General features: G+C 44.6%; 1 protein-coding gene across 4 annotated transcripts in view; it reads left to right on the forward strand.

Annotated features, from left to right (window-relative positions):
- kcnab2a (potassium voltage-gated channel, shaker-related subfamily, beta member 2 a) overlaps positions 1 to 20,917 on the forward strand; it is an 80,847-nt gene that overhangs the window by 44,669 nt on the left and 15,261 nt on the right. For 3 of the 4 annotated variants that reach the window (XM_035661640.1, XM_035661642.1, XM_035661641.1), the window contains 3 exons: positions 14,820 to 14,863; positions 15,152 to 15,189; positions 15,486 to 15,565. In XM_035661640.1, the coding sequence (XP_035517533.1) occupies positions 14,820 to 14,863; positions 15,152 to 15,189; positions 15,486 to 15,565 (162 nt within the window). Of the gene's footprint in view, positions 1 to 2,334; positions 3,371 to 14,819; positions 14,864 to 15,151; positions 15,190 to 15,485; positions 15,566 to 20,917 lie in introns of those variants that run through there. The other variant, XM_035661639.1, reaches the window with a different exon arrangement.

Consider the following 20,917-nt stretch of genomic DNA (forward strand, 5'->3'; position numbering starts at 1 on the left):
CCCCCCCCCCCCCTTCAGCAATGGCATGACTGCACTGTAGGAGTGTTACATTTTTAGTGGGCACATGTGGAACAAGATCGCAGGTTTCTAATGAAAGAGAGATAAAAGGTTTCACTAATCATCTTTTCTCTTGACAGCAGTAGGTGTAGCCCCTTCAAATTTGCTCACAGTGAACGCCTGCTAACATTGTGATTTCTTCTAGAGAACCATACATGTCATCATGCAGCGATAAGACGTCAGTCATCTTTAATGATCGTCTCTTCTGTTTATCTGGTCTTTTGGTCCTTTTTTTGCCTTTTCCAGATATAGTCAAAGGGAAATGAAATGCATGCTGTCAATCTGAAGAAAGTTGGCAGATGTGCCTGTTGTGAATTATTAAATCATGGTAAGTGTGACGGGCATGGTTTATTGGATTGAGCATATTTGTTGCTCACTCTGTTGGCATATTTTTGTAGCAGTTTATAGCTCCTAGTGTATTTATTAATTATAAGGCTTCAGTGCATGTGTTGTTGTTTTTATTTTAGACATATTGCAGGACTGAATAGAGACTGGTACAATGTGGTTTCCACGTGAAAAATGGTTGTTCTGTAAATTAATTTAGGTGATGGATCACTTGTCTGTCGGATTATGCATGCCTGTATTGATTACCGTACCTTGCATTGCACACCAGTCAATAAATGTGTAGATTTTCAGTTGCAGATAAATCAAGGGTCAACAAAAGACTTATATGTTTTAGTAATGACAAGAAATCAGTAATCATATGGTCTCGGTAGTCATGAGAAGATGTGGCAGGATAGAAAAAGCCCAAACAAAATACTGTAGGACGAAGGTTATATTAGCTGGGGCTGTGGCATTTTTGTCAGGCTTGTTATGTGGGCTTAGCCAAGACTGACACTGTATCTGTGCAGCTTGAACTCCTGTCCCTGGCCTCTCCCACTTCTCAGTACCGTCCCCAAGTTACGACTCCGGGGGGCGTGGATGGTGGCATCACGTTTTCACTGCACTGGCAGTGAATGCATGGCCTGTAACTCGTGTTAAAGTGAGGCCAGGTCAGACTCTCATGCTCAACTGCTTTGTCAAAATGAGAAGAGAGAGTTGGTGGAGGGAATGGCATCAGGCCCAAATGTGTTCCCAACCCTGACCTAAAGTGTAGGACATGACCTTGCAGCCCATCGATCTTGCCTGCATGTTGCTTCTGCTGTTGTTGAGATTGGTAAGCAGTCACACATGATGTTGACACTAGGGCATCAAACTAATAGAGCATTTGAAAAGGTCGTCTTGAGCTCGGCTTCTCTGCTCTATGCTCACAGTTTGAAATTCAAATCAGATTTCAGTTGAATTAAACCACCTTTCCCCTCAGGCTTCTATTTAAGTCCAGGAGACCAAAAGGTCATAGCTCCAAGAATAGGGCTGTCAGTTAGCAACAGCCTGTTTGCTGGATTCCTTTGATGGAGGTTGCTTCTTCCACTGCTTTACTATACGTGCCTGCTCCTGATGGCATCTCGTTTAATTATCTCCTTGGCACACTAGCTGGTCCACTCAGATAAGCTTCAGTATTATATTACAGGGAGCATGTGTCTCATCGACTGCAGCCACTGTTGCGTTTAGTCCAATTACTGTGGTGTTGACTTTCAACCCCCAACCATGATCATATTTTTTACTATTCATGCGTACCTGCACTTGCTCAGAATGCTTTTAGTGTTCATCAGATCAGTGTCTAATAGCCAGTAATAACAGATGTAAAACAGAATACAGAAGCTGTATCCTGCAGCCTTAATTATTTCATTTCTCAGTGTAAGAATATGCCAGATTAAATAATTTGTTGACTTGCCATATTCTAGTCATGGAACAAGGAACAAAGCATTATAGATAAAAACCACAGCATCCCAGTTATGTCTGACAGTTCAGCCTTGGACATATATTGTCACAGACAAAGTTACATAATGAATATTTCATGGGCAGTTGAACAGACCCACGTGAGAGCCCCTTTTTCTGGGACCAAAGGCTATTGCAAAGTCCTGACCAGGGAGCATTCAGCTTCCCGCCTCCTTTCTTCGGACAGAATAAACTATATTAAATCACACTGCAGGGCAACAGACGGACAAAGAGGAGCACAAAAACATGCAGTACCCTTTTTGAAGGGAGCTGCTGTAAACACAACAGATTTCAATGCCTTGCTCTCTCACGCTGCTGTAGCACTCTGAATATTCCTCCTCATAGCTTCTCTTCATATCCCTCCCACCACATTCCCTCCCTCTCTCTCTCCTCCCATCTCTTGCCTGTGTGCACTGTGCCGCTTTACGCTGAGCACAAGGCATACAGATGTAAGTTTAATCCAGGCAGCAGTCAGAGCTGGGAAGTGAATATGAGGTTGCCCTTTTGCTAATATGCAGTAGTATTCAGTAGAATTATTCAGAAGCCAGCGCAACTGTCAAGGTGGATTCAGAAGGGAAGATGAAAACCTCCTGGAACCGTGCGTTCGTGTTTTACTCTCTCCATCTCTTTGTGTGGATCTATGCGTTTCCACTATTAAAGCTTGGCAGCGAGAGGTGTTATCTCTAGCACTGAGCCCAGCTTTGAAAGGAAATTTCAAGACTCTAAATCTGCCTGTCAGCCTCTGATGAGCCTCTGATTAAATGATAAAGCAAGGAAAGGAGGACACCCAGGTGAATCAAGGAAAAACTTGTAGAAGAAAATTCATACAAGCTCTGCTTTTTTTGGACTCTGGTTTTTAAAAGATTTAGATTTTTCTTTTATTCATATCTTTGTACTGGACTTGTATTTTATCTGCAGTGATTGCACATTTTCTCACACCAGCTGAGGCAGAGATGCGGTAATGTTGTGCTTGGATTTGGACTTCCTTTGAGAGGATTTTGTTTTCACCTGATCAGCAGTCCTTCACTCTTTGAATGCATTCTGATTTGCTCTCCCACCTTTCTGCCCCTCTTTATTTTTTTTACTGAACATTGTGAGCTGGTCAGTCACCTCAGCGACTGGGCAGTGAGTTCTAACAGAGGCACAGTGGGTGTGAGGTTGGATTCGGAGTAGTTGCGTTCGACAGACTGAATTGTCTTGCGCTCTGCAGAGGATCTTCAGACTTCTGACCTCCGGTTTATTTAGCCAGAGGAGAGTTTAATTAAAGCCAGCCAAAAGCCAGGATGCAGGTGTCATTAGTGTGCACGGACCATCGTGGGGGGGTGAGCCGCAACACGGAGGACCGGCTAAACCGACAGAATGCCAACAGCCCCAACACAGGCACCCGCAGCAAGTTCAGAGCAGTGGCAATGGTGGCCCGCAGTCTGGGACAGCTCTCTGTTCAGAGTGTGCCTTCCTCCAGCGAGCAAAGCATGAAGACTGGCATGAAGTATAGGTAGGGCATGTCTGATGTGTTACCTGCTAGTTATAAATTTGGCCCAAAAAAACTTTCAGACCTATATAAAATATGTGAGCTGTTAAAACTGCAGGGTTTGTCTCCCTTCCTTGGCTCAGGCTGCAATACATCACGGAGAAGACAGACCATTTTTCCACTTTGCTATTATATGCCAGTTTGTCTTCCCTACTCATATCAGAAGTCCCAAAGCCCACTTGTTTAAGATTAATGACGGCTAACAATTAAATTGGAAACAAATTACAGGAACTAATCAGTTAACTTCCCTAAACGTTTATTTACCTTTTACTTTTTATGATATGGGACCTCAAAAACAGCAACTTCTCCAAAGGAAAAATTTGCAATTTGTAATTTTATCTGATCTTTTTACGGAATTGGTAAAACTATGAGGTTGGCATGTAATAAATTAAGTTAGCGGCCATTGATGTCGTATCTGCATTTGTTCAGCTTTAAAGTGGAAACTAATTAGTTGGTTCCCAGAATATTCTCCTAAATGTAAAAAAAAGTTTACCTGTTTCGAATTTTTTTTCTAACGTGGGTTAGAGGCAGGCATATTTATTATTATAACGGCAGGTCCTTTTGCAAAAATATTCCAATTAGATATATTTCTAATCATTGAATCAAAAGCTATATAAAGTCAGTTAACACTTTTTTGCCATATTAGAGAGTGTCCCTGAAATGCCGTGATATCAAACACTTTGCATAATGATGAGCTTTTGCCTACAACATTGTATGTTGACATGATGCTGCACTGAATATTTATGCCATCCCTTCAATCAGTTGATTACTGATTACGGGTCTATTGTAGTATTTACAGTTCTGTTGCTTTCATGCTGACATCGTGGATGAAAGCGGTAGTATTTTGTTTGAGGGAAATGTTTTCGCCTTGGGACTAGAAACCCCAAGGGACAAAAAGATTAATGATGACTGTGTTTTATCTACCATACCCCATATTTAACAATTAGCTAAAGGTTTTACTTTCAAAAAAGCATTTATAACAAAATGGAAATGTCTACTGTTTGTGTGGTGAATTATTCAAATTATCCCAGCTTTTACACAAGAGCTGAAAATGCAGCAGATTATAAAGTGGGATATCTTTAAATGCATATTGAAGCACTGATGGTAGAGGAGTGAATGGCAAATTGAACAGCAGAAAACACAAAATCTGTAGGCAGTGTTGGTGAGAAAATGACTTCATCGTTGTAAGGTACAGTATATTATGATATGCAACAAGCTGGTCATTAGTGCGGTGTATCTGTTTTGTATTGCAGACTTCTTTCAGCCTGTCAAGAGTTATATTGCAGTGATGACCTGCTCTCTGCATGTTTTCACACCTGTCACTCAACTGTTCACCAAAGACAATTGTTGGACATGAAATACTGATTTAAAATTAAGTTTTCACCAAAAACTCTCTAGATAGGGGTGTTCACGAGTTTCACTGTAGTTGCTTATATTTTCTGCTCTTTTACCAAACAGGAGTATCAGTTATCATCATTACTATGTAGTGTTCTTTATGGACTTGTCATTCATGTGGTACATTACTTCATTTCTGATAGAACCGTTCATTTTTATCATTAGATTTTATCTGTTCAAATAATGTTTTTCGAGCCACAAAACTGCAAGATGAGGTTGGTTGTGCCTTAAATCAGAATCTATTATTTATTTATTTTTGGATGAAAAATTTGTTGTGTGTCGACTGTCGACAGACACAATTAAGATTGGGCATTGATTTGAGGAAGCGCATTACCTATCCTTAGCACTGTTGTCTGAAGGAACATCACAATGCTTTGCAGCTGATTTGCTAACGGCAGCCTCGCCATGTTGGCACACTGTCATTATTGAGGCTAATGATATTGAATGAGTAAAATCATTTTCAGCTTGGACGGCCAGCGGCTGTTTGTGTTCTTAGCTTCCTCAGTGTAGTCCAAAGCACATAACGGGCTCTGTGTTTGTATGTCTGATGTAAGCTGAAGGTAATGCAGGCCTAAATGCAGCGTGAGGCTCAGAGATGCATGCACCAAGGGTACAACATTGTGTTTTGTGGTTTTGAAAAGCTGCGGATAAAAGGGAAGGAAGGAGAGAGTGAAAATAAGAAAGGCAGAGTGCTAAGGTTAATGCTGGTGTAGGCACTATGCCCAAGAGGTACAGTAGGCTGGAGTGATATGTGCTCATGTCACTGTGTATCTTTCAAATGTGCCTCTCTTGCAAGCACTTTAACATGGCCATGCAGTTCTCTTTCATCTTTGAGCACAGTCTTCTTTTTTTTTCTTTTTTTTTTAAGTTCTTTTAAGTTTTGAGTTTTTCATTTTGCCACTTTGACAGCTGAAGGTTAGTGGTTTTATAACCGTTCCCCAAAAGAATACAGTCAGAGCTTATCTATCCAACAAAACTTTCCACGATTATCCACACTGCAGAATAGGAGTGTGAAATTCAGATCAGCCTCGTTTGCATACAGTCCTCTCTCTTTCCTTGAATGGCAGCCTTGAGCTTGAATTGAGACTGTAAGTCAACATCTGTAGGCAAGGATGCAGGTTAGGTTTGGAAGTGACCTCCCCTACAAGGCCAAGGAAACCTTTAAAATGAACATCTTTTCAAGGGATTGCGGCAGCTTTAGTGGGCAGCCTCACCACAGAGAGTCGTTCTGTAATGTGACACTGGGCCTGCATGACATGACTGGTTAAAATCATAAAGCTTGACTGTGAGAGCCTGCACCTCCTCCAAGGAATCATTAAATTGCTTCAGTCAGGACTGAATTAATGATGCACACAAAATGGCTTATGATTATGTAAAGCAGTCTTGCTCAGGGAATGGAAGAATATCTGGGAGATTGGGAAGGCAGTTCAGGTGGGGAGTCAATCCCATAAAGCCCCTGCTTTTCACAGTCCGGTTATCAGCTCTTCTCTCAGGCAACCAAACCTAGGAAGGGTCTTGAGGGAATGACTTACTTTTACAAGAGCCAGTTTTATTTGCTTAGGCGTAGCGAATAAACTGCTGCAAAGTATTGCTGAGGTGAATAAGTTGGAATACGTATCACTTTTCATTTGGACTGCCATTTTTTGTGCTTTGTGGGGACTAAATATAAGGGCTCACTATAAACTGCTGTGGATAACATTTGTGCTTCAGGAGGAGATTTTTTTTTTTTTTTTGTCAAAGAATATTGTATTTTGCCACAGTTTGTATCCGCTCCAAAACATTTCTGCTGTGTTGCACTCAGTATCTTTTACTGCAGTGGCCATGTAAATCAGAGCTGACTCACCTCCCACCCTGGTGTAAATCTACAAGTAAACGCGCCCCAGCTCAGGCTGTCAGTAGGATTCCTCACGTCTCTAGAGGTCCACTTTTGGTTGTAAAGTTGACAGTGAGTCACAGCCACAGTAAATAGCTACTGGCAGTGTTGTGTAAGTGGATGACATTTAAATCCCACCACTGTGTTGTGTGAAGTTGTGATGTATCATTATCAAAGACAGAGATAAGATGCTACTTAAAGAAGCCCGTCCTACCAATTCTGTTTTCATTTAGCTCCCCTAGAAGTTACTTGATGTGACAGATGGCAGAATTTATAAAGACAGATAACGGAGATGATTTACAAATGAAACTTGCAACATGTACTCATCAGCATTCAGGTTTAATGTTTCTTTATTGTATTATTTGCTATTTGTAATTGTAGAAAGAAAATCGATTTGGTGAAAAAAAAACAGTGGGAACCGTTTTCATCCTCTGGAATTATTTAAAAAGGATGAAACTGAACACCGTGTTTTCCAGTATTTTGTTACACATTAAGCAAAAGCATGCATCGCTCAGGCTTGGGTGACAAAAGCTGTGGGTGTGAGATTTGGGGCGTCGTGAGTGTGGGTGCACGCTGGGACGTTTTCCTACATTCTGAGGGCTCTTCATCAGGGAGCCAGCTTTCCGCAGCCTGCACTCCCCCTTGAAATATGAATCATAAATAGGCCGTGGTAGTTGAACAAAGCACACACACAGCAGTACACACTGGCCACTCTGATGTAAATAGTAAGACTCATCCACAGCACAGATTTCAGGCCTCAGCAGCCACTTAGGTACCATCTTAAATGTGCACAGAACATTCGCCATCTGTTTGCTCTGGGCATGTGTAGGGAAATTGCCAATTGTGGGATGGTTCATTTATTGATGCAGGCTTGTGTTTCACTGTATGCACTGAGGGTTTTGTCTGTGTTGGTGTATAAGAAAGCAAGTAAGATGGAGGGGGGTTGTTGTGGAATATTTTGCCTATGTGTCTATAAGCGTGTCTGTATGTGAGAGACACACTTGTGTTATGTTGAAGGAGAAAATGAAGACAGCTGTTCTTTCTTTGCCTCACTGATAGAGTTTAATTAGAGCCTCTGTGTCTGTGTGTAGGTGTGTGTGTGTGTGTGTTAGCACCACTCATTTCTCTCTGCATGTTATTTTCTTAAATGCTCTAGAAATAGCCTAGATTTATTAATTCTGTCGTACACTGCCAAGAAGAGGCGAGTCATTTATTCACTCCATATCTGAATTGTAGTCAGTCAGTTTATACTGTTTCTTAATGTATGTGTGCAGGAATTTAATTTAAGTGTTTGCATTGCTGGGTTACACTTACACATGATTATTGGGCTCAGTATAGAATTCAGTCGAGTCTATAAACACAGGAATATGTCTTCAAATGCTCTGTGTGAGGTTATTAAAATATGCCACACTGGACATACAGTAAGCGGAAGGGTTTAGATTTATAAAGGAGTGCTGAATCAACAGACTTGCTTTGATAGCAACATTCGTGCTTCTTTCTGCATGAGAAGCATTTGAACTGCATGTTATGTAATGTGTAAGGCAGTGATTGAGGACAAATTGTATCACAAATAGAAGGGAGGCTATGCTGTAGCAGGAGGCCAGAGATATGGCTTACTTAAAGTACTAGAGAACAGGCAGGGAGGGAAAGAGCCCATCTACCCCACAGCATCATGCTTGGTCATCTGTATTATGAATATTTAACCTCAACATTTTTTAATTAGGATTTGCTAGGTTTGCTCTAAATCGATACAGTTCCCAATGCAATCTCCCCTTTTTATCAACGAGTGTCTCTTACAAGCTTGTTAGTACACTTTTAAATGACACTTTTAGGCCTTTTATGTAAATAGCTCTAATTAGCTTAGTGTGATTAAAGCTGCAACAAACAATTATTTTTTGTCAGTTTGCATCGCTGTCAGTCCACTAACTGATTAACTACTAACTCTTTCTTTAATCATCTTTGCGATTTTTTTCGCTACCTTATTCCAAAACACTAAATGCAGGTTGTTTGTTAACATTAAAGACATGCTCTCACTTTTTTATTTTCCATTGAATTTCAGATTATAAAAATACCTTATTCTGTTGGTATTGCCAGTGAACATACTCTATCAGTGTCCTTTGGTTATGATATTAATATTAAAAGCATGTCAGGAGGTTAGAGCACAGCTCAGTGTGACATTACAGTTAAGACTTGGAATCACCCACAGGTTCTAATAGGTTTCTCACTCGTTCCTCTCCAGCATATAGCAGAAGATTTTCCGTCCCTGTGGGCACTGGCAGATTTATCCACAGACAAGAGCCTCTGAAAACGCCCGAGTTAGAAGTAAAACAAATTTAGCCTCAGGACAAACCCTCTGAGCCGACAATCTGTTTATGCCCAAATAAAAAAAAATAAACTGCCAATGACAACTGTCTTAAAGTGCTTCAATGCTCATGGTTCTGTGTTTATGGCTGTATAAGATTGGTATTCTCCAAATGAAATCGTATGTGACAAGTTCTCAGGCTGCTGTCCAGTATGGTGCTGCAAGCAAATCCCATATGGCATATGGACATAGAGTGTGTATGACTGAGCGTGTGTTCCTTTATTGCTTCCAGGAGAGACAACAGATCTTCCAAGTCACGCCAAGATCAGAAATGAGCGGAAGGGCCATCACAATAAGAGGTTAATACCCTCAAAACAAGAAATAGAGCTAGTGTAACGCTGAAATATGCAGCCTAAAAGTATCACATGGCATTTTTGACAAAAAACTCTCTGTTGGTTGCAGGTAACAAAGGCTGTGGAGAAATTATACAAGCCAACCTGAACCCATTGCAGCAGTCTAGGCTGAATGCAGTGCTTCTATTTGGTCACAATCATTTTTGCCTGTGAGAACACACTTACTTCAGTTTTGACAGTATAATTCCAGCTTAACCTGACCATGCTAAAAGAAAAGGTGACGCTTAAATGGGCATTTTACAAACGATAATTGTCCCTGATTTGCTTGTAGGAGATTGTGTGAAGATTTGCATATTTTCAGCTTTGCATAATGTACAAACTGGAACTATTTTTGCTGCCATAGCTTCATCCAGATCTTTTTATGTTGTTGTTTTTTTTTGTGCAAAGCAGGAACATACATTTAGTGGCTGTTCTTTGTCATAAACCATCTAATGTGCAAGCTTCAAGGACAGAAAGACATCGGTAAAAACATTTGCAAAGGTTTCAGACAATTAGCCTAAAGGTTTAGCCTTGTGCTGAGGTCTGATCTTAAAGGAATAATTCAGCATTGTGAGAAATATGTTTAATTACGTTATTGCTGAGAGTTGGATGAGAAGATCAATACAACTTTTATATCTGTCCATTCAGTATGAAACTAGAGCCAAAAGCCAGTTATTAGCTTAGCATAAGGATTAGAAATGGGGGAAAAAGCCTGCCTGGCTTTGTGTAACTCCCTGAAAAATCACAATTTGTCAGTTTTGTTTATGTATGGCTTGAGTAAACGAAATACAGCATTTTTTTTATCTAGTTTGGACATAGCTAGACTAGCCATTTCCTTCTGCGCACAGTCTTTATGCTGATCTCAGCTTATTGTTGCCTGGCTCTAGCGTCGTACCTTTTCATCGACTTTCTCATCTAACTATTGGCAAGAAAACAGATTAGCATGTTTTCCAAACTGTCAAACTATTCTTTTTAACAGTTTAACTTTAAAAAAGAAAGGCTTTAGGCGTGCACCTCCAGTCACAACTCACCCCCGCAAATCCATCTTGAGCTTTATCTGAAACAAGAGTCAAGTCTTTGTTTTGAGTTACGAAAAAAGGTCATCCAGCTGGCAGCAAGTAAACAGAGTCTCATGGTAGAATGCTGTAGGATGTGCACAATGAAGCGCACAACCATTCATGTTTCATACCAATGAGCTGAATAGAAGATAATTGGATAAATAGAGCTAGCATACTGTATGCTTATCAAGGTTCAGTTGACACAGAGATGCTGACAAAGGAGACATTTTTTGGTTTTTGGGCAAATGTTTATAAGCAGCTTTTCAGATCAAATTGGCTCACCCCATTGCTCCTCTTTCTTATCGCCTAGTCAAGGCATTTCTGTCTAATATCTAAATTCTGTCCCTCTCTCCTCTTTTAAGTGACATGGCTGTTACATAAACCTGAATGGAGGAGGAAACCACCTGCAGCCAACATGAGCTACAGTAGTGGCATTCGACGTGTGTATTTTTTTTGAAGTTGAAGCCACGGGTTTGGTTGTATTAATAGTTCTGCTCAGTGAACATATCTCTCAACACGTTCCTCTTTACAGCTCTGTGACCTTGTTTCCTCATTCATCACCCTGTCCTGTCCTGTCCTCTCCACTGGCTTCACGTTGACTTTAAGCCCTCTCAGTCTGCTGACTTCATGCCTGTAGTCCTTCCTGATGCTCCACTCTCACACCTTACTAATCCTTAACCAGTGTCTGTATAGACCTTTGAATCGGGAAACAACTGATGTAGACCTGCTCCTACGTTGATAACAATCCCTAGGCTGACATTAATTTGCTGTTGCCTTTCAGGAGGTCCTATTTCAGTAGTTTGACTTCCAACTTGCTTGCTTTTTACCTCAAAAGTCAACTCTTACAATTTTATTGTTGTAATAATCACCATAGCGTATTTTCTATTAGTGTGTCATTAGGCATTTTTTATATAATGTGGTCAAAAGACAAATTTGTTTTCATCACATTGTTCAGGGGAACATAGGGTTTTAGGGAATTGCATAAATAAAAGAATGTTGGATGCCATATTTACAAGATGAACTATGCATTTAGGGCTTGAATATTATTAACTATAGGCAAGAATATAGAGGTACAATAGCTCTGCTACCAGTTGGCTTGGCAGTGGCTGAACACTGTCCATTAACAATGAACAGTAATGTTCACCTAGTAATTTTTCTCGCTGTGTTAATGTCCTAACTATTACAAATCTTTCTCATTACTATTTCATGTTTTTTTTTTTTAAAGACATATTTTTCTAGAGACAACAATCCAATAATCAGCAATCCAATAATCAATAATAAATGACTGAAAGAAACTCTGAGGTGACCTCTGATATTTCCCCTGCCTTATGTTGCCCTCTCCATCTGCACTAATTTCCACGGGTCACCTTCCATCAGTGGCTGCCAAGGTCAGCCACATAGCTGAATGATTGACGTAGACATGCAGATTCATTATGTCAGGCTAAAGTGTAATGAAACCTGTGTGTGAACCAGGCCCAAAAAGATCTCCAAGCCACCCTTAATCAAATAAAGCTACATACCACTTGTGTTTCAGGCTAATGTGATCAGAAGGCAGCTGTTAATAGAAACCTCAGAGAAAGGTTACCTAGTATTTCAAAGTAAACAACCCTACTGGACATGTGCTATGGTGTCTATGTCCTGTTCACTGAATGTCGTTCGGCTTTGAGCCTGCGGCTGCAGTGGTGTTGCTGTCCTGTACTGTACCTGTTTCCTTCATTATTGAGGAGGGTGTGAGAGAGATGCCTTTACTGTTGTGGTGGTTCATGTCTGCTGAGGCTCAGCAGGAACCTGACCCCTGCCTGCTTACAGGCCCTGGCAGAGAGTCACTGCAGCAACGCACAATGCAGTATTCAAGGCCAGTCTGGTAAAATATTGAACACAACAATGTGCTGACAAAGGGGACATCCTTACAATGAGAACAATGGCAAGGGCAGAGCTGTGTATTCTGATATCGTTGTGACTTATTTTTAGGTTTGGGGAAGTGCTTCAAATGGACTGGTACCGTATGCTGCAGCAGTCACAGTTAAAGCATGCTTATGCAACACTTAGACTGTAAGCTTTGTGATAAGCCTTAACACACGCGGATGAAAATGGTGCAACTCTAAAAGCATGTGTATACAGTTGCTGTTGGTTTATCTAATTAGACAGGTTTACGATGCATCTCGTTTGCTAAACATGCTTGTGCACCATGTATTAACATTTTAAGCCATACCAAATAATTTAATCACATTAGGTGATACATTTGCAATAATACAAGGCTTGAAATGGACAACAGCAGCACTTTGACGTGTTGAACGTTTAGAGGCAAACTACTAAAGCAGCATGCAGTCTAACAGAATTGGAAGTAAAGAAGATATTTTGTACTACCATTAAACAAATGTCTCAGTCCATCATTAAAAACACGCTCCACTAACAATTTCAGTCAATAAGCTCCTTTTTGGTTTTCTGTTATCTCTGTTCGTGACGCCAAGCAGCAGCCCCCCGAGGGGATGTTTTACTCAGACAGTTAAGAGGCAGTTAATTGTAGATCAGCTCCAGCAGTTTGCCAGAGGGCACTTGTGTTAACCTTGTAACTGCGGTGCACCGTAAGGGCACGATGTCCCACTAGAGTCTCTTATCACTTAGAAGTCAGCAGGCTCCTATAAATGACGTCATAAGGCTCTCGGATTCAAACTGTAACGCGATTACAGACCTCACTGACCAAATAAGATCTTTTTAATGAGCCTCTTTTGTAGAAAATTTTTTTGACAGAAAAGTTTGACACGCTTTACTTGCAAAATACACAAACTGGATATGATTTCATTATTTTTCCGTATTTCTTCATCGCACTGAAACCTCTGATGGCTCAGAAAAAGGTAGACTTTTTCTGTGATATTCAGTTTTTAAGTATCTAGAGTTACAAAGAATATAAATCAATGGAGAGACTGTGCAAACATCCATGGTGGTTCAGTGAAGTAAAAGAGTGGAACTAATGATGCTGGATGATGTAGTGAACATTTAACCGGATTAACTCTTCCAAAATAGAAAGCACTGTACAAGAAGGTACATCAAAAAGAAACTTAAGGCATTTGAAAAGCTTCCCTTTTTTTGTTTCATTACAACACAAATGTAGCCCACTTAGCCTACTTAGAGGGGATGTGATCCTGCTGAGATTTCCATATTTATTTTAAACGGTTTAGTCAGTGCTTTTGGACTTGGTGTTCAGACCACATGGAAAGAAGTGTTTTTGTTAGTCACCGCAGCAATTCAGCAATCTTATCATGGCTTCACAAAACACCCACACACACACATACACATACACACACAGTCCCACTCACACATACAGTCACAAGCACAGTCATATAACACACACACATCTGCACACTCACACACATAGCACACCTATCCTCTGTCTCCCTCTCTACTCCTTTTTACTGTATTTCTATACAGGCAGTCTTATAAAAATAAATTAGATGTCCCTCCCACACACTCACTTTGACTCCTGCACATGTTACATCATTCCTAATGCCACATTTCTTTTATCTCTTTACACTGTCAGCTAATCTCTTGAAGGAGCTTGACCACAAGTAGCGCACTTCATTTTGTGTGTTTAATCGTTTCTTCGATCAGCCATATCTAAAGAAACAGAACTATTAAGGTCTGGAGATGCGCTGGAAAGTTCTTCCTGGAAATGAAAATCTAACAGTAAATTAAACCAGATAAGTTATTTGAGTGCTCAAACGAAATCTGTTACGATGTTGCCTTTTAACTAGGAACCATCTTTTAGAGAAGTTTAAAAGCTTGCACAAAAGAATCAAAGACCCAACCAAAGCTGTGATTGTCAGCAGAGGGGTCTGTCTGGGCTGCGATAGGCTCAGAGACGGCAGCTTTAGGAGCAAGTTGTTGTGAGTAGTCAAGCTTTTGCACTGCTGTTGGGGATTTTAGTCAGATGGCGGCTGAGGGATCCCGGTGTGCTGTGAGAAATTTCAATGGATGTCATGGTGGGCCTGCTTAAGACTCACTTCCTCTCTGACTTTCCCCTGACATTTTACTGCACACACGCACACACACACATTCTCATTGTCAGCACATGTGTTACTGTCTTTCCTTACCCATCCAATCTATCTGTGTCAATGCTGCAGTACATGCAGACCGTGTTCAAATCCATACAAAGCCATGTTCTTCTCAGCTTCCATGACTGTAAGCTTCCACTGCAGTAAAAAACCTGAAAAGCAGACTTTCCTCACATTAAAGAAGAGTGATAGCGTTGTTTATTTATTTATCAATCAATCAATCAGAGTCAAAAATGAGTCCTACTCTAATGGTCATACCCACCGCCAGAGTGCAAAATATCACAAATCACTGCCGCCTCAGCGCTGCATTAATGTTAATGTAATTCTCTCTGTTTTGACAGGAACCTTGGGAAGTCGGGCCTGCGGGTGTCCTGCCTTGGATTAGGTAAGAGTCTCTTGGAAGTTTCCTGCACCTTAAAGAAAAAACTTTGTATACCAGATCTGTGGGGGGAATTTATAACCCTATGGTCCCTAATCTGTAAGTGGGGAGAAAGTGTGAAAATTTAAGTTCCTGTGACTCTGCACAAGTTATAACATGGCTCAAATACATTAGCCAAACTCTGTGCCCTTTCATAGCTAGATCATGTTTCTTGTACAGTGTGTACAGCAACTGTGCACATGTGTGTTTATGTACTTATACTCTATACCCCACCTTCCCTGTCGTCCTCTCTAGGAACATGGGTGACGTTCGGCGGACAGATAACGGATGAGGTGAGAGCAGATGGATTTTGTCATCTTCCATCAGTCAAAGCTCAGAAATGGAAACCTTGCATCTGATCTGGCATATCTTGCTCAAGAAGCCTATTTTTACCTGTAGTGAAAACATACTGCCAGAGGGAGCCAACAGCCAGAGAATAAACACATGTTATAGGAAGGCAAAGCCATTAAAGCCAGCTTTAGTCTTGTGAAGGAAGTTTAATAATTGAAAAGACCCTAACACCTCATATCAGTAGTGTCTCACCCCATCCTCTGTCTTCTCTGTTCCCTCTCCCCTGCTCTCTCAACAGATGGCAGAGCAGCTGATGACTCTGGCCTATGAAAATGGCATCAATCTGTTTGACACAGCGGAGGTCTACGCTGCTGGGAAGTGAGTATATCCTGTGCCACAGGTCACCTGGCAGTGAGCAGTAATACCACATATTACCAAGCTGCTCACATGTGATTGATTATAAAAGCACCAGGTAGAGATTACTAGTTACAGTTTGTCAGATGTGTTCCACAGTGGTGCACAAGCAAAGGTTCGGGGCATTAGTGAGGATCTCAATACTGCATTGCTACATACACAGTCATGGTAAGTCCCTGATACTTAGAGGGTCAGTTTACCCAAATCACATAAACATATTTGGACTACTTTAGGTGTCTAATTATATAAATCGTTAGGGTTTTCCCAAATACCATTTTTGGGGCTTCGAAGAGAATGACCTACAAATATTCAAACGTTTGACATGGACCCAACATTACACAGACGTTGATATCAATGCTAAAACGTCATCGTTATGGATGAGTACTCCTCCTCTTCCTCCACACTCTACCCAGGCACCACGCCTTGCCTAAACCAAGGTTCAGGTGATAGAGGACATAGAAATACAATTTATATGTTTATATGTTTTATATGAAGGGGTTGATAAGGCAGTGATGCAAAGTGAGTGTCACACTGCCAGCCGTGGATAATGCTTTGGGTTTTGACATGTCTTTAAAAACAAAAAACAAAAACAAAGCATTCTAAAACTGATTTGGCTGCCGGTTACAACGGCATGTGGTCAAAGCCTCGAAGCATTCGGGTGAGCCCTACACAAAGTATGAATTACAATGGATGTAAATGGAATTTGGTTGTTGTTTTTAAAAGAATTACTTCACTCTCATCAGCAATATGTTTTTTCAGAAACAGTCTTGTTACTCCTTTTTTTAAATTTTATTTAACCTTTATTTAACAGGAACCGAAGAGATGGAGGGAGCGGCGGGGCGACGCGAGAAAACCCCACCAAAACGCAAGGAAAGGGTGCCGCTGACCGCAGCCGTTGGCGGGAGGATGGTCCGACACCACCGCTGCCCGGCGAAGCCAGACGAGGTGAGAAGCAGGAGAAGGAAGGAGAAGCGAAAAGAGAAGAGCATGACACCCGGAGGGGGAGAAGAGGCAAGCCCGAAGGAAAGAAATGACGCCCGAGCGCACACAAAGGGGCAGAACCAGAAGAGAGCCGCAGGAAAAAGAGCACCGGGGAGAACGGGAGGAAGAAGCTGCCAGTCAGAGGCAGGGTGCCCGGGGGCCCAGCGCGGCGGGGAGCACCACGATGGCACTCAGAGCACCGGAGGGCGAAGAGGGACAAGGACGAGCAACAGGCGGGCCAGGAAGCGGGCAGAAACCGCTGCAAGAGAGAGGAGGTCCGCCCAGGCCGCGCACGCGACAAGAAGGAGACAACGCTCCGGGGACACAGGGCACAGAAAAGGGAGGGGAGCGCCCGGAGAGGAAAAAAAACAAAACAACAACGAGGAGGGGGGGGATCAGGACGGGGGGGCACTAGCTGGAGTCAAGAAAGCGAGCCGGTCGAATCAGAGGGGGGTGGCAAAGGAAAGGGGGGGGGGCCCGAGGGGGAAAACGAGAAGGACCAGCAGCAGCGCACGGAGGACACAGCACAGGAGAGCCATGAACGGGGGGGCGAGGGAGAGAGAACAGGCGGATGAGGGGGGTGACAGAGGCGTCACCGAAACGAGAAGACGAGGCGGAAACCAGAACGTGAAAGACGACCAGCGGACAGTCGTGAGAAGTGCAGGTCAGTGGAGGATGACGTGGAGGAGAAACGAGAAAATCGGCCAGGAAACGGAAGGAAGGGAACGCGGGAGGCAAGGGGGCGGGGAGCGGGGCAACGACAAGCCCCTCCGGAGGCGAAGGAACGGAGAACCAGAGGAAACATGACCGGGAACGGCACTGAAAGAACCAGGATTGTTTCAGCGCCGGGCGGCGGGGAGAGGGCAGGCAGGAAGCGGGGGAGGGGAAACACGGAACGGGGGAGGCGACAGAAAGAAATCGGGACGGAACGGGCACGCGCTCCAAGGAGGGGGGGTGGGCGGAGCTGGCCGCGCGCGGACAGCGAGGAGAGGAGGGGAGGCCGCCAGGGCGGGCAGCGCGGGACACGGAGTACCAGACAGAGGCAGCGGAGTGGGCGCCAGGGGGATGCAGCCTGACGGGCCGACCCGGGGAGAGAGAGAGACGGGAGAGGGAGGGGAGTGCCAACACGGGCAGGGAGGAGAAGAGGAGAAGGAAGAGAAACAAAGAACGCAAAAGAGAGGAAGGAGAGTATGGAGAGCCAGAGAAGACGGGAGAGGGGAGGGAGTGCCCGGCGCTGTGGCCCAACCACGGCAGGGGGCGGGAAGCAGCAGGACTGCGCGCCAGGTTGAAGTGTCCGAGGAGGGGGCGAGGGGGACGGAACAGGGGAGGGAAAGAAAAGCGGCACGAAATGACGGGTAACGCCGGCCAGTGTGGCAGGAGGGGGGGGGCCTCCCGGGGTGCCACAGGATGAAAAAGGAAAGGCAAGAAACGCTGCCCGACTCCGGGGGAAAGGCCCGAGAGAGGCGGCGGAACCAACACGCAGGAGACTACAGGAGGAGCGGAGGACGACGGGCGGGTGCCCAGACACGGCCCAGGGGAGCCCACCACCTGGGGAAACAAGGGGCACGCAAGCACGGCCCCGGGAGCAAGAAGGGGGGGGGGGGGCCATGAGAACACGGGGGGACGAGGTGGGGGCGCGGCAAACACCCACCACAGGACTGGGGGGGCCCCGCTGAAAGGGGAGTAAGGGAGAGCCCAAACAGAAGGTGACAGGGGCCGGAAGCAGGGGGACGGCTCAAGCCAGCAGGAAGGAGGGCGTGGGGGCAGGGCCGAGGCGAGTGGAGGTGACGGACGGGCAGAAGCCAATACAGAAGCTGCAGGATGCAGGGGGAGAGAGGGAGACGGGCAGAGGCGCTGAAGGATGGCAAGGGCACGGGGGGCACGCAAGACCAGCAAACGAGCAGCGAGAGCAAAAGGCGAAGCCGGGAAAGAAAAGGAAGAAGCAAGGCGGGCGGCCAAGTACGGCAGACTTGGAAAGGCAGACGCAGAGGGGGTGCGAGAACAGCAGCGACAGGGAGGGCAAGTAATGGGAGAGCAACGTAAACAATAGAGGGAGACAGGGCAAGAACCCCAGGAGGCGGGAGGGGAGGAGACGCGAGTGAAAGAAGCACCAATCAGGAGCGAAAGTAGGCGGGGGTTGTGGGGGGGCGCGCGGGGGGGAAGAGCGAAGCCAGGACAAACAGGCCAAACAAAAACCAAAACGGCCAAGCACTGGGGCAAGCAGGGAGTGGGACTGAGCTGATGCTGGCACGGACGGACGGACGGACAGCCGGCCAAAACACCAGCCAGTTCGCGGAGGCTGGAACGGAGGACGAAGGCAGGAAGCAGCACCGAAGACTGCACAGGAAAAGCGGTGGCAAGCGGATGGAAAGGGCGGAGCTGGGCGACGGCGGTGGATGGGGAAAGAAACGCGCCGCGAAGCGGCAGGATAACACCTGGCAGAACAGACGGAGCGGACACGGCACAAACAAGGGCACCGGGCCGAAAACAGAGGGGCCGGCGGTCAAACTGGTGCATGATGGGAGCGAAAAGGACCAAAGTGGGGACGGAAAGCGCGGTGGCAAGAGCAACCGGGCGGGCGAGATCCGAAAAAACAAAGAAGCGGAAACAGCAGACTGCAAAGGCGCGCCAGGAACAATGAAGAGAGGGGAGGATACAGGAAGAGACAACAGCAGAGAGGAAGAAAGGAGAAAACCACGGAGACCGAGTTGCAGGGCCGTGCGGGGGGTGACGGGAGTCGGGGCAAGACACGGGCACTCGGAGGCAGCGCCAAAAAAACAGAAGGGCAAACGAAGAATATCGGGGAGAGGAAAAAAAAAGAGAACGGGGCGGACGGGTGGGCAAAGGAGAAGCCCAGGAGGAGGCAAAGCCTCAAGACGACAAAGCAGAGGAATCATGCGGAACGGAAACCCAGACGACACACATCCAGAAGTCAAGACAAGGGGGGGCGGAGGAAAAGAAGACGAGGAAGATCGAACCCGCATGAAGGGACGGAACAATGAACGAGGGGGGAGGAAAAGGACGAGTCAGTGAAGACCCGAAGTCAAGGACAAAACAGAAAGCGGGGGGGCCCGGCAGGCACGGGAACTTACGGCGGAACAAATAAGTGCCCAGTGAAAACGTGGACAGAGCAAGAGAGAGAGGAACGCCGACAAGACCGCGAGGGGGGGGACGACAAATGCGGGGGCCAGATGGGAGAAGCCGGGAAAAAAACGCAGACCCAAGGGAGGGGCATGGAGAGGAAAAAGCGGGCCGGAGACAGCAAGGAAAAGGCGGGGCAGAGCACAGTTCGTAGCAGTGGGGAGAGGGGACCGAAGAGGGAGGCACCGCGAGGAGGAAAAAAAACGGGAAGGAGAACCACTCAGCCGGGGCGGTGCAGGACAGGGGGCACATCCAACGGTCACCACTGCAGGCGGGTTAGGGAACGGACAAGGGGCCGAACCGCCCCAGGAAAAACCAGTATGGATCACGAAAGCGGAAGGTGAAACCCCGTGTGACAGGGGAAAAGCTGGGTCGGAACCAGAAGGGAGTGGTACAGGAAAAGCCAGAAAAAAACAAGGTTGAGCCATCAAACAAGAACAGAACTGAAACACTCGCACATATGCACTAAAGTCGAATGAAGCAAAACACCAAAACGAGAATCCCTCACCGAAACAAAAACGAAACAAACACAGAACAGCAATAACGGGAGGCCTAAGAGCGACAGAAGGAAGACAACAGAAACAAGAAGGTACACTGAACGTCCTCCGCAACGTTGACTTGATAAAAGGGGTTTATGTTTTTTAAAAGTATTAAAAGGTGAAGTGATTCTAGATTTAGGGGTGTTTTGCAAATTCATTCCAGCATTTAAGTGCATATGATGGGAGACAAGCTGTTTTACCAAGTTCTGTTGCTTGTTGATGGAATAAACTAATAGTATTATTTTCTGGAACGACCTTGTCCTGCTAAACACTTATTATGGTTAGAAAGGCAAATTTGTTAAATGCTAAAGGGTGTAATTTACCCATTAAAGGCTTTAGCAATGAAAATCAAATAAATGGAATTTCCTCTGAGGGGGAGGAGTTAGGACCATTGGGTACAGTTTCATACAGAATGCAGTTGGTTGAGGTCCTGGCTGCTGCACCCTGTAATGAAACGCAAGGCTTCAGTGGTATAATAATTAGCTTTTTTTAATAAAGATGGAAGAAGATGTGCATATAAGATTAGGCTCGACCATAGTCCAACACTGGATAAGAATGTGCTCCTGCCACCAGCCTTTTCCTTGCTTTGTGATAAGAAAGCACTTCATTAATCTAAAATAGAAACCTAAACTTGGGTCTGAGTTTTTTTAAAAGG

This window comes from Morone saxatilis, unplaced genomic scaffold, assembly GCF_004916995.1.
Source record: "Morone saxatilis isolate NCDOM2014 unplaced genomic scaffold, NCSU_SB_2.0 Contig18, whole genome shotgun sequence".
Lineage (NCBI taxonomy): Eukaryota > Metazoa > Chordata > Actinopteri > Moronidae > Morone > Morone saxatilis.